Source organism: Leptonychotes weddellii, chromosome 7 (genome assembly GCF_054177405.1).
Source record: "Leptonychotes weddellii isolate Sample4059 chromosome 7, ASM5417740v2, whole genome shotgun sequence".
NCBI classification, from domain to species: domain Eukaryota; kingdom Metazoa; phylum Chordata; class Mammalia; order Carnivora; family Phocidae; genus Leptonychotes; species Leptonychotes weddellii.
The window spans coordinates 90,152,703-90,165,166 of NC_138375.1; the positions used below are offsets into that span (position 1 = coordinate 90,152,703).

The window sequence follows — 12,464 nt, forward strand, 5'->3', positions numbered from 1 at the left end:
ATTTTAAAGGAAGACAGGTATCACATTAAAGGAAGGTTTCTATTAATCTTGTTCTTTTGTTCATTGTTAGTTTAATGACTTGAAATAGATTACTTAACATTTTTCCACATCTCTTTTCTCAAGTGTAAAGTGGATATCATATCCCGCACATACGACTGTGAGAATTAAGTGAGAATATATAGATTAGCACTGTGCCCAAGAGCAAAACTTCAGTAAATAATAGCTGCTATTTTTTTTTTTAAAGGGATTGTCTTTCTTTTTTTTTTTTTTTTTTTAAGATTTTATTTATTTATTTGACAGAGAGAGACACAGCGAGAGAGGGAACAAGCAGGGGGAGTGGGAGAGGGAGAAGCAGGCTCCCCGCAGAGCAGGGAGCCCGATGTGGGACTCGATCCCAGGACCCTGGGATCATGACCTGAGCTGAAGGCCGTCGCTTAACCAACTGAGCCACCCAGGCACCCAATAGCTGCTATTTTTAATGTGGTTCATTTAGATTACTGCATGGATAAGGAAAGCAGGAATAATTGGGTTGGGGGATTTGTATTAGGGCAGTAGTTTCAAACCATGTCAGATATCCCTTAAAGGTGCCTCAGGGAAGGGCAAGGAGTGCTTGGTTGAGAAGGAAAGGGGAAGTCTACTCTGTTAGCCAGCACAGCTCTTGTTTTCATCAATTTTACATATTAAGTGTTGGGCTAGAAAAAGAAAGTTGAAAATCCCTGTTTGGTGGTACTAGGCTATTAGATGGTTAGAGATACGAAACCCAAAGTAGATACTAATGAGATAAGTGAGGCACAAACCTCTCAGTAATATTTAAGAACAGTTCATCCGAGTAGTATTGAATCAAGGTCAGGATCTTGTCTGGTAGTAAGTACTGATTTAAAAGCAGAGCAGTATGCTGTGGATTTCTTAGAATTGACCATATGAATTGTCTATTCATTCATAGAAATGAATAGTAGGTGTTAGTAGATAATAGTTTATGATTTGAAAAAGTTGTTGCAGATGAGTAGCAAAATTTTTAAGTGATGAAAAAATGAAATAGCCTAGTAACTAGAAAATGGCAGCACAGAACAAAAGTATTTTCCGTGGTGATTGCTACCATTCAGGGGAGGATTAAGGAACAGGAGTGGGCTCTGCATCTATTGGAGAGAGAGAGCACGAGCTAAAGTAGGTGAAATGTTTGTTGTAGAGCAAAATTACTCTTGATGTAGAGATACAGACAAGAAGTAAGACATTAATTTAGAATGAAGACTTCTTAATGTAGAAAGGGAGTACCTAAGAAAGAAAGAAAGATAGAAGCCGGGGCGCCTGGGTGGCTTAGTCGTGAAGCGTCTGCCTTCGGCTCAGATCATAATCCCAGGGTCCTGGGATCGAGCCCCGTGTCGGGCTCCCTGCTCCGCGGGAAGCCTCCTTCTCCCTCTCCCACTCCCCCTGCTTGTGTTCCCTCTCGCTGTGTCTCTCTCTGTCAAATAAATTAAAAAAAAAAAAGAAGAAGAAGAAGCCATTAAAAAGTGTGATAGAAAGCAGAGAATAAGGTTGGGGGCTAAGGTTTATAAATTTGCATTAAAAGTGGAATACAGAATACAGAGGATTAAAGTATGTTAGGCAGTAGGAAAAGGGATAGTAAATAGAAAAAAAGGTATGCAGAAGGAAAACATGGGGGATTCTGTTTTTTCTGGAATTGGGTAAGTTAAAAGGGATGTCCAGGCACAGACACATTAGGATGAATGAAAACTGATATCACACCTGTAAGTCATTCTGTTTTCCCTATATATCCAGAAATAGTAAATTTAAGAACTCCCAGAGGCAAGTTAAGGCATCTTCTGTATGCAAATTATTTTACATTCCTTTTCAGCCCTTGCAGGCCTCTGGTAGAATTATGAAATTGCCCAAGCTAGGTAGGAAGGGATAGGAAGACTAAAGGACAAAATAATTCATATCTCAGTACTATCCCTTACACAAATGAGAATGGGTACAGTTTTTATAATAATGTATTGTATTTAAAGACATTCCACAGCATGTTTATTAGGCATACCTTGACAACCACTGAAAATACAAAGGTGGTAAATAAGGTCTTGTGCTCACAGAATCCAGGATATATTGACTCATTCGAACATAAGAATAAACTGGTTAATTCCTATTTCCTTTCACCCTAATATCCTTAAATATATTTTATTTAGTTGTAGAAGATGATGAAGATGACTTTCCTACAACACGTTCTGATGGAGACTTCTTGCATAACACTAATGGCAATAAGGAAAAGTGTAAGTAGTACATTTTTTTCCTCTCAGCTACATAAAGTGTTTTTTCTAAAGTTATATAATAACTAAGTATATAACAAGAATAATTATCTAATTGAGCAATTTTTTAAAAGCAGTGTAACTACTGGAAAATGAAAGTTCTTTCTAGGAAAAGACATGTAAGTAAAATATATATTCTGACATTAAATAATAATGGCCACTCATTATCTAACAAGACTCATTCTGAATTCCAGACATTGGCCCACTTATTTCAGCAGTATTTGGTAAAATCAGTTTCTAGTACTGAAAGTTTATTTCTTGGGGGAAGCATTATAATGGAATTTGAATGTTTATTTAGAGTATATTTCTCTGTTCAACATTCTTTTCTGTCTCCACTCAATAAACTGGTGTTGAAAAGTACATATTCAGTGTTATTAAAGGAAAATTATTAAAAATAGCTCTGATTTCATAGTGCAGTTGTTTACAGACCCAGGAGCAAGGTGGCTTATTTCATATACTCATTTATTGTTGCTCTGTTTATAACGGCTTATTAGATGGAATTCTGAATTGTTCATTTGAAACCTGTGATTTGCGAGTCCCTGCATACGGGCTCCTTGCTCAGCAGGGAGCCTGCTTCTCCCTCTGCCTGCCCCTCCCCCTGCTTGTGCTCTCTCTGTCTCTCCCTCTCTCTCTGACAAATAAATGGATCTTTGAAAAAAAAAAGAAAGAAACCTGTGATTTGTGACAACATGGATGAACCTCAAGGGCCTTGTAGTAAAAGAAATAAACCAAAGACAAATACTGCATGGTATCACTTACATGAGGAATCTTAAACAAACAAAACCAGGAACCTGTGATTCATAGTCAGTACTCTTCTTTTGACATATCTTAAGAAAAAATGAGTAGGTTTGCAAAAAATTTTTTTAATTACAAAAATAAGACTTTGTGAAAAAAAATAAGTTAATTGTGCTTATTTTTGCTAAAGTTGTGAAAGAATGTGAAGTATAATTTATACCTATTTTCAAATAATTTTTCAAATTGTTGTATTCATGGCATTAATTTTCTATTTCAGAGATCACAGTGGAATATTCCATTATTGATACTAAAGTCTGATGCTTCTTTCTCCCCATTTTATCCTTCTTTCCCTCTTCCTGTTTCTTATTTTCATCATGGCTCTCTTCCTCCTTATGACCTGCCCCCTCCCAGTCTTGCAAAATACTAGCTTCTTACTACAAACTGGTCCTTCCAACTTGGAACTAAAATACTGAACCTTACTGAGTCATCTAGATTTGCCTTTATGAAATTAGAGGATTATTTTGGAAAGATTCTTTCAAGTTACATTTTAATTTCACAATGTATAATCTGCTTTAATAGAAAAAAGATTTTGTTTGGACATTGAAAAAATTGTAAAACTTTCAGGTCCAGTCTTCCGTCCTGGTCAGCTCCCCTGCCTACATTCCCCAGAATTGAAGGGAAACTTACTTTCTGTAGAAATTGAACTGGAGGGTTCTAGATTCAGGAATACCTGACATAGTAAAGGATAGGTGTATTGGCCTATCGTTAAAGGGATTACGTGGAAATTTACATACTGATTGTTGAAATTTAACAGGCTCATTGTTCTGTTTATCCGAGAACCCTAAACCAAGCACTAAATGAAAGTCTACTTACTGCAGCTCCTTTCTTCTACTGTGTTTCCAGAATACGCATCAACCAAGCATATATTTTCTGATACAGAATTAGAACATAACTCTGTAGATGCTGAATGACCACAAAGAAAGGACCTATAAATAGAGATTTTCTATGTCCACCGTGAAAAAGCTGTCTCACTACCAGATCACCCTTTGATGAAGTCCACTAATTAAAAAACCCTGCTAGTGCTTACAGAGCTTCCAGTAATTTACTCTTAAATATGAACAGATAGCCAGATTTCCAGACATTTGAGGAAAGCCTCCAGTCTCTCTCTTTTTGAAAAGAGCCTTGAAACCAAGCAACAGAAGACAGGGTTATTAAAGTCATTTTGAGAAATATCCTACAAGATGTTTGTATAATTTTTTAAATCATGAGTCATGTTTTAAGTACACTTCTGGAATTCACTGTTTAAAGTAATTCCTTTCTTAGTGTTGATGAAAATTAACTCTTGTTAATCACCATAGATGGAAAGTATCTTTCTGTGGTTAACCTCTAGAAGTAAGTTGGAAGCTTTGTATATAATCTGGTAAAGTGAACAAAACATGAAGTCTTTAAAAACCTGGTACTACTTAATCATAGCCTGGGATTAGGGTGTCAGTCATCTCTCAAATAAAGACAGGGTCTTTCTGCTAGATCCAACAAGCATCAGAAAAAGGAGAAATGATACTTCATTCTTGAGAGTGGTTATTATAATGATACTCACCATTATAGCCATCATTAAAGATTTGGTTTAGATCACATATTGTGATAGTAATATGTTAAGTTTTTAAAAATTTAAAACTAGTATACCAACCTGATAGTAAGTTGTATGTATTTCAAGAATAGGATTAGGGGTGGGTTTTGAAGAGTAGAGTAAAACATCCACAGGTTCTAAGATAAGAAGAAAGGCAATTAAAGTAATTTGAATTTTAGACCAGAGGAGGAATTTTTGGTTACAAAAACACCTTCCTCAGTTAAAGACCTCAGGAGTTTAGATCATGGCAGAAGGACTTTTTGCTCAATCTTTTGTGAATAAACTTCTTATTTACCTCTAATGTAAATTTTCTTCTGTTATATGCTGTGTCATCTTTTCTTAATTTATATTTCTAGGGTCAAAAGGGGAGACTTTATGATGACATTTCAATTCATCAGAAAGATATAACAATTGTAACATGTAGTTGCATGTAATAACAGAACCCCAAAATACATGGACCAAACCTGACCAAATTGAAGAGAAAAAAAAAGACAATTCAGTAGTAATAGTTTGAGACTTAAATATCTAGCTTTCAACAATTGATAGAAAAAGTAGGAAAAAGACCAATAAGGAAATAAAATACTTATAAACAATCAGACCTGGTAGACACGTACACAATACTCCACTTAACAATAGGAGAATATATGTTCTTCTCAGTAGTACATGTAACATTCTTCAGGAGAGAGCTTATTCTTGGCCATAAAACAAGCTCCAACTAATTTAAAAGGATTGAAATCATACAAAGTACGTCATTTAACCACAAAGGAATAAAATTTGAGATCAATGATAGAAATTTAGAAAATTCATAAATACATGGAAATTAACACACTCCTACATAACTAGTGAATTAAAGACAAAAATCACAAAGCAAATTAGAAAATACTGTGAGATGAATGAAAGCAAAAATACAAGATACCAAAACAGATGGGCTGCAGCTAAAGCTGTGCTTAGAGGGAAATGTATAGCTGAAACACCTTTATTATAAAAGAAGAAAGAGGGTCGCCTGGGTGGCTCACATGGTTAAGCATCTACCATGGGTTCAGGTTGTCCCTGGGATCAAGCCCCTCATCGGGCTCCCTGCTCAGTGGGGAGTCTGCTTCTCCCTCTCCCTTTGCCCCTCCCCCCACCTATTCTCTCTGTCTCTCTCTCAAATGAATAAAATCTTTAAAAAAAAGAGAGAGACTCAAAAAACAACACAAACTATAAATTGGTTCTTTGAAAAGATACCAAATTAACAAAATTAAAGATACCAAAATTAAATTTTGATGAATTAATCAAAAAACACAAACTATAACCTCATTCTTTGAAAAGATACCAAATTTTTTTTTTTAAGATTTTATTTATTTACTTGAGAGAGACCAAGAGAGAGAACATGAGCGGGGGTGGGGGGAGCAGAGGGAGAAGCAGACTCCCCACTGAGCAGGGAGCCCAATGTGGGGCTCGATCCCAGGATCATGACCAGAGCCGAAGGCAGACGCTCAACCCACTGAGCTGCCCAGGCACCCCAAAAAGATATTAAAATTATTATCTAAACTGATCAAAATAAAGAGAAGATTCAAATTACTAAAATCAGAAATGAAAGGAAGGTTATTACTACTGACCTTTTAGAAATAAAAAGGATTAAAGGGGAAGGCAATAAATAAATGTATGCCGACAAATTTGATAACTTAGATGACATGGACAGAAGTCTTAGAAAGGCACAAACTACTGAACTTGACTCAAGTAGACATAGAAAATGCAAATAGACCAATAATAAATAAAGAGATATAATTAGTAATAAACTTCCCACAAAGAAAAGCCCAGCCTCAGTTGGCCTCACTGCTTAATTCTAAACATTTAAAGAAGAATTAATGCTGTTTCTTCACAAATTCTTCCAAACTTTAGGAGGAATACTTCTTAAATTGTTTGCTGAGGCCAGTTTTACCTTGATACCAAAACAAGACAAAGGTATCGCAAAACTATAGGCCAATATCTCTTATGAATATAGATACAAATACTCAATAAAGTACTGGCAAACCAAATCCAGCAACATCTAAAAAGGATTATACACCATTACCAGAAGGGATTTATCCCAGAATGCAGTTAGCTTAACATGGGAAAATCAGTTGATACAATAATCATATCAGTAGAATAAAGGCCAAAACTGGTGGTCATCTCAGTAGATGTTGAAAAAACATTTGACAAAATCTAATACTCTTTCATGATAAAAACACTCAAAAAACTAGGAATGACTACCCAAAGTATCTGTGAAAAACCCACAATGAACATCACATTTAATGGTGAAGGAGTGAATGCTTTTCCCCTGATATCAGGAACATGTCCATTCTTGCCACTTCTGTTCAGCACTGCATTAAAGATTCTAGCTAGGACAACTGGACAAGAAAAATAAATAAAAGGCATCCCAATTCAGAAGGAAGAATTAAGATTATTTCTATTTGAAGATGCCATTATCTTGTATAGCAAAAAAGCATAAGAAATCCACTAAAAAACTATTAGAACTAACATGAGTTCAGCAGGATTGCAGGGAATAAGATCAATATATAAAAAATCAATTGTGGGGTGCTTGGCTGGCTCATTTAATGGAGTATGTGACTCTTGATCTTGGAGTCATGAGTTCAAGCCCACATTGGATATAGAGCTTACTTAAAAAAAAAAAATTGTATTTATACACTAGCAATGAACAATGTGAAGGTTAAGGTAATGGTTTCATTTATAGTAGTATCTTTATGGCAGTTTATAAAAAGAATTAAATGCTTGGGAATAAACTTAACAAAAGAAGCAAAAACTTTATACTCTGAAGACTGTAAATTGGTGAGTAGGTGTAGGACTAGGAAGTGACTGCTAATGTGTATGGGATTTTTCAGGGTGATTCGTGAAAATGTCCTGAACTTGATTGTTGTGATGCTTGTACAAACCTATGAATACACTAAAAACTGTTTAATTGTACATGTTGAGTCCATTTTGTGGTATGTGAATTATATCTCAATAAAACTGTTATTGGGCGCCTGGGTGGCTCAGTTGGTTAAGCGACTGCCTTCGGCTCAGGTCATGATCCTGGAGTCCCGGGATCAAGTCCCGCATCGGGCTCCCTGCTCAGCAGGGAGTCTGCTTCTCCCTCTGACCCTCCTCCCTCTCATGCTCTCTGTCTCTCATTCTCTCTGTCTCAAATAAATAAAAAAAAATAAAAATAAAAAAAATAAAACTGTTATTAAAAAATAGACTAAATAGCTGACTTAATACGCTTAGATTTTTTGGCCTTTAGTTTAGATTAAAGCAATCTAAAATAAAAAATTCCCTACCTAAACCCTCATTTCTTATGATTAAATTCTATTAAATGTTAAAGATGGCCACGTATGTGGATTTTTTGTGTCTTTTATATTTTCCAGTTGTTACCATTTAGCTATATTTTCTGACCAGTTTCCTAACTTACATCTCTTCATATTTTGTAAATAATATACAAGAACATTTTGTCATGTCATCAACTATATAAAAGAATGACTATAGATATTAACTGATCTATCAAATCAAGGTATACTGTCTATGAAACTCACTAAGGAAAAGTGTTAATGAAACATGCATTACTCTAGGAAACATGAGCAATACCCTGTTCTTTCTTTCAACCTAATCTGTGTGCCTGTGCATTAACTGTCCAAACAGAAAATTTGTACCACCAGTCACTTTCATCCCCATTTAGCTCGGAGACTTTTTTCATGTGAAAATATTTTAAATTCAGTTTTTTAGCCAACTGTATCTTAGAGAAAGCACATCTACAATAGGCCACTAGTCCAGAACTAACTGATTGTTGATCCTAGTGTGATTGATATCAGTGTCATAGTCTTCAACCATGTTTCTTCTTTATCATAGTAGACAGGTGAGAGATTTAAACAGATTGCCATCTTGTATGTTCAGAAGGACTTACCTGCCAATATTTTTCTGTTCCTGTGTGTCTGTGTACCACACACACACACATACAGACACATATACAATCTTTCTGATGTAAGGAAATGAGAAAAACTCACTACAGAAACTGGAGATTCCCCCTTATGTTGCCTACTATTCAAAAATAGTGTTTGAGGGCGCCTGGGTGGCTCAGACGGTTAAGCGTCTGCCTTCGGCTCAGGTCATGATCCCAGGGTCCTGGGATCGAGTCCCGCATCGGGCTCCCTGCTCCTTGGGAGCCTGCTTCTCCCTCTGCTTCTCTCTCTCTCTCTGTCTCTCATGAATAAATAAATAAAATCTTTAAAAACAAAAACAAAAATAGTGTTTGAGAGTCTTAATGAAAGGAAAGGATTTCAAATAGCTCAGCTTCTCTCAGCATTTGTTTTTATTTTTGACATGTTGATGTGAATTTATAGGTTCCTTAATTTTCTGACTGTTCATACCTTTAAAAGAGTTTTAAAGTATATAAGGTTAAGAGTTCAACTGAAAGAACTATAAATCTGAATGGTAATCTTTGGAGCCTAATACTTACAGATCTAGATTTACAGGTCATTTTCTGATTTCTTCCATTTTTGCCTTTCATTGACATGGTTACAGTCACATATTTTTTATTTCCTTATATTCCAGTGTATCATTTTCCCAGAGGAAACTATGGCATGTCACTTTGTCTCTTTTAAGAGTACCCCCCCCTTCCCTCTCTAAAAAAAAAAAGGGAAGGAAGAAGAGGAGAAAAGAAAGAAAGTAAAGTGGCGGTGGGGGGGGCGGTGGTGCAGGGCACATGGGTGGCTCAGTCAGTTAAGCGTCCAACTCCTGATTTTGGCTCAGGTTATGATCTCAAGGTGTGAGATCAAGCCCTGCATCAGGCTCTGGGCTGGGCATGGAGCCTGCTTAAGATTCTCTGTCTCCCTCTCCGCCTTCCCCCACCCCTTCCTTTCTCTCTCCTCCTCTCTAAAAAAGAAAAAAAAATAAAATAGTCACTTCCTTGTTTTTAGCTGAGATATTTAGATGAGTATGCTCATCTAAAATTACCAAGTACTTCAGAGCTCTACTTAAGTTTTCCCATCAAGATTGATATAGTTCTACAGTATAAGGTATAAGAGACTTGGAGGAAAAATCAAAGTAACCAGTACTTAGAGGAGCCCAGTGGATAACAGATTAAGGTGAGGTTTTGTCATCATGACTTTCATTTACTAACAGATGTAACATGAGAGATTTATTTCAGAGACATTACTGTGTGTGAGACACTAAAATAAAGTGTTGAAAATATCAACTGTTTGAAAGCTTAGTCTATGACATAATCACTGTATCATTCTGAAAAGGATTTTAGGTGGCTGCTTCTGAAAGTAGTAAGTACAGCTGAAGATGTACATTTCTGTGTTTCTAGAGTTTTTTCAAAAACATTTCATGTCACTCTTTCATCTTCTATATAAAGTTTATATATATTAAGTATATAAATTAGCATTCAGCAGAAGAGGACACATTATTTTATTTGTACACATTCTTTTATGCAGAACACAGATGACCTTTGATTTCATTGCATTAATAAAAATAGCTTATAATGAAAATGCAGTCTTGGTAAGAGTGATAGAAAATATAGAATTTACAATGATAGGCTTTTCAGAAAATATAAGAAAAAATAAATTTTTTAACAGCTTTATTGAGATATAATTAACCTACAGTAAACTGCACATTATTTAAAGTGCATGATTTGGTCAGTTTTTATATTATCCTGAAGATATTATAATCAAGATCATTATCATATCTATCACCCTCAAAAGTTTGCTCCATCTCTTTGTCATCCCTCCTCTCCCTATTCCCGTTTAAACAACCATTCTGATCTCTTTTTTTGTCGCTATAGGTTAGTTTGCATATTCTCAGGTTTAATATAAATGGACTCATGCAGTATGTGGGAGGGTTTTGGCCTGGTTTCTTTCTTAGAGATACATCATGTTACTGTTTGTATTAGTATTTGATTTCTTTTCATTGCTAAGTAGTATTCCCTTGTGTTGATACAACACAGTTTGCTTATCCATTCATCTCTTGATGGACATTTGGATTTTTATAGTTTTTGTCTATTACAAATAATGCTGCTATGAGCATTCATGTGCAGTGTTTTTATGGACATATATTTTATTTGAGGTCAATACTCAGTAGTGGAATGGCTGAATCATATGGTAGGTGTATATTTAACTTTTTAAAAAACCACCAAGAGGGGCACCTGGGTGGCTCAGTTATTTAAGTGGCTGCCTTAGGCTCAGGTCATGATCCTGGAGTCCCAGGATCAAGTCCCGCATCAGGCTCCCAGCTCAGCAGGGAGTCTGCTTCTCCCTCTGACCCTCTCCCCTGTCATGCTCTCTCTCATTCTCTCTCAAATAAATAAATAAAATCTTTAAAAAAACAAACAAACAACCACCAAGGTTCATTTTACCAGCCATATAGGATAGTCCTGGTTCCTCCAAATCCCCACCAACACTTGGCATGGTCAGTCTTTTTAAATTTTAGTCTTGGGATACCTAGGTGGCTCAGTTGGTTAAGTGGCCAACTCTTGGTTTCCACTCAGATGATGGTGTCAGCGTCCTGGGATCGAGCCCTGTGTGGGACTCCATGCTCAGACGGGGGTCTGCTCAGGGATTCTCCCTCTCCCTCTGCTCCTCCCCTGCTCACGTGCCCGTGCTCTCTCTCTCTCTCTCTCAAATAAATAAATCTTTAAAAACATAAAACAAATTTTAGTCTTACAGTAGGTATGTAGTGGTGTCTTGTTATGGTTTTTTTTTTGTATTTCCCTAGTAACTAATGGTATTGAGCATCTTTTCATGTGCTTATTTGCTGTCCATATCTCTGTGTTGAAGAGTGTTCAAATCTTTTGTCCCAATTTTTTAGTTGGGTTATATATTTTCTTATCATTAAGTTTTGAGATGACCATGTATATTCTATATTGAAGTATAGAATGTGTCAATATTCTATATTAATATATGTTATATGTAACATATATTGATAAAGGATACAAATCCTTTATTAGCTATATGCTGTGCAAAGATTTTCTTGTAGTCTGTGGTTTGTCTCTTCATTCTCTTTTTGTAAGTATTTTAAAGTGGAAATTATATGTATTTAAGATACATAACATGATTTGATATTCATAGTGAAATGATTCCTGCAGTCAAGCTATTTAACATATCATCTCCTCACATAGTTACCATTTTTGTTTGTAATGACCGTACCTGAAATCTGTCTCAGCAAATTTCTAGTATTCAGCACAGTATTATTAATTATAGTGATAGTGCCATACATTAGACCTGTAGACTTACTCATTCTACATAACCTTCATTCTTTTAACAATACTTTTAAGAGCAGAAATTTTAAATTTTGATGAAGTTTACTTTATCGGTTTTTCTTTTGTGGATTATACCTTTGCTGTCATATCTACATGAGTTTTTAAAGTTGAAAGTATCATTATTTCACTTATAAGTGTTCTATTGGAATGATTTCTTACTAGGTAAGAGTATAAGATATTATGCTGTCTTGCTTGCATCTTGTTGAGTTGTAAGATTTTTCATTAATTCAAAGGCGAACTCTGAGTTAAAATTATAAAATGTAAACATAAGAGCCATTTAATGTGTGCATTGGTCTCAAACTTAATTGTGGATATTTATTTAAAAGTTTTACATGACCTTATTCAGTTCTATAGTTTATTGTCAGGTATTTTTTAAATTTTAGGTCTCTCAGAATGTAAGCTAGTTCTTGCCGTAATTTGGTCCCGCTTTAAGCTGGCAGGGTGTTATTGTTAAAGTATTATTCCTCCTACCACTTTGTTCACTGGGTGCAGTACAGCAAATAGATTTCAGGAAACAGAACCCAGAAAAAAAGAT

At 35.6% G+C, this 12,464-nt stretch overlaps 1 protein-coding gene across 1 annotated transcript in view; it reads left to right on the forward strand.

The window, feature by feature from the left end:
* The window catches only part of CERT1 (ceramide transporter 1), a 103,848-nt gene that overhangs the window by 49,521 nt on the left and 41,863 nt on the right, over nucleotides 1-12,464 (forward strand). Inside the window, exon 6 of the mRNA XM_081825592.1 lies at nucleotides 2,178-2,261. Within this exon, the coding sequence (XP_081681718.1) occupies nucleotides 2,178-2,261 (84 nt within the window). The remainder of the gene's footprint in view (nucleotides 1-2,177; nucleotides 2,262-12,464) is intronic.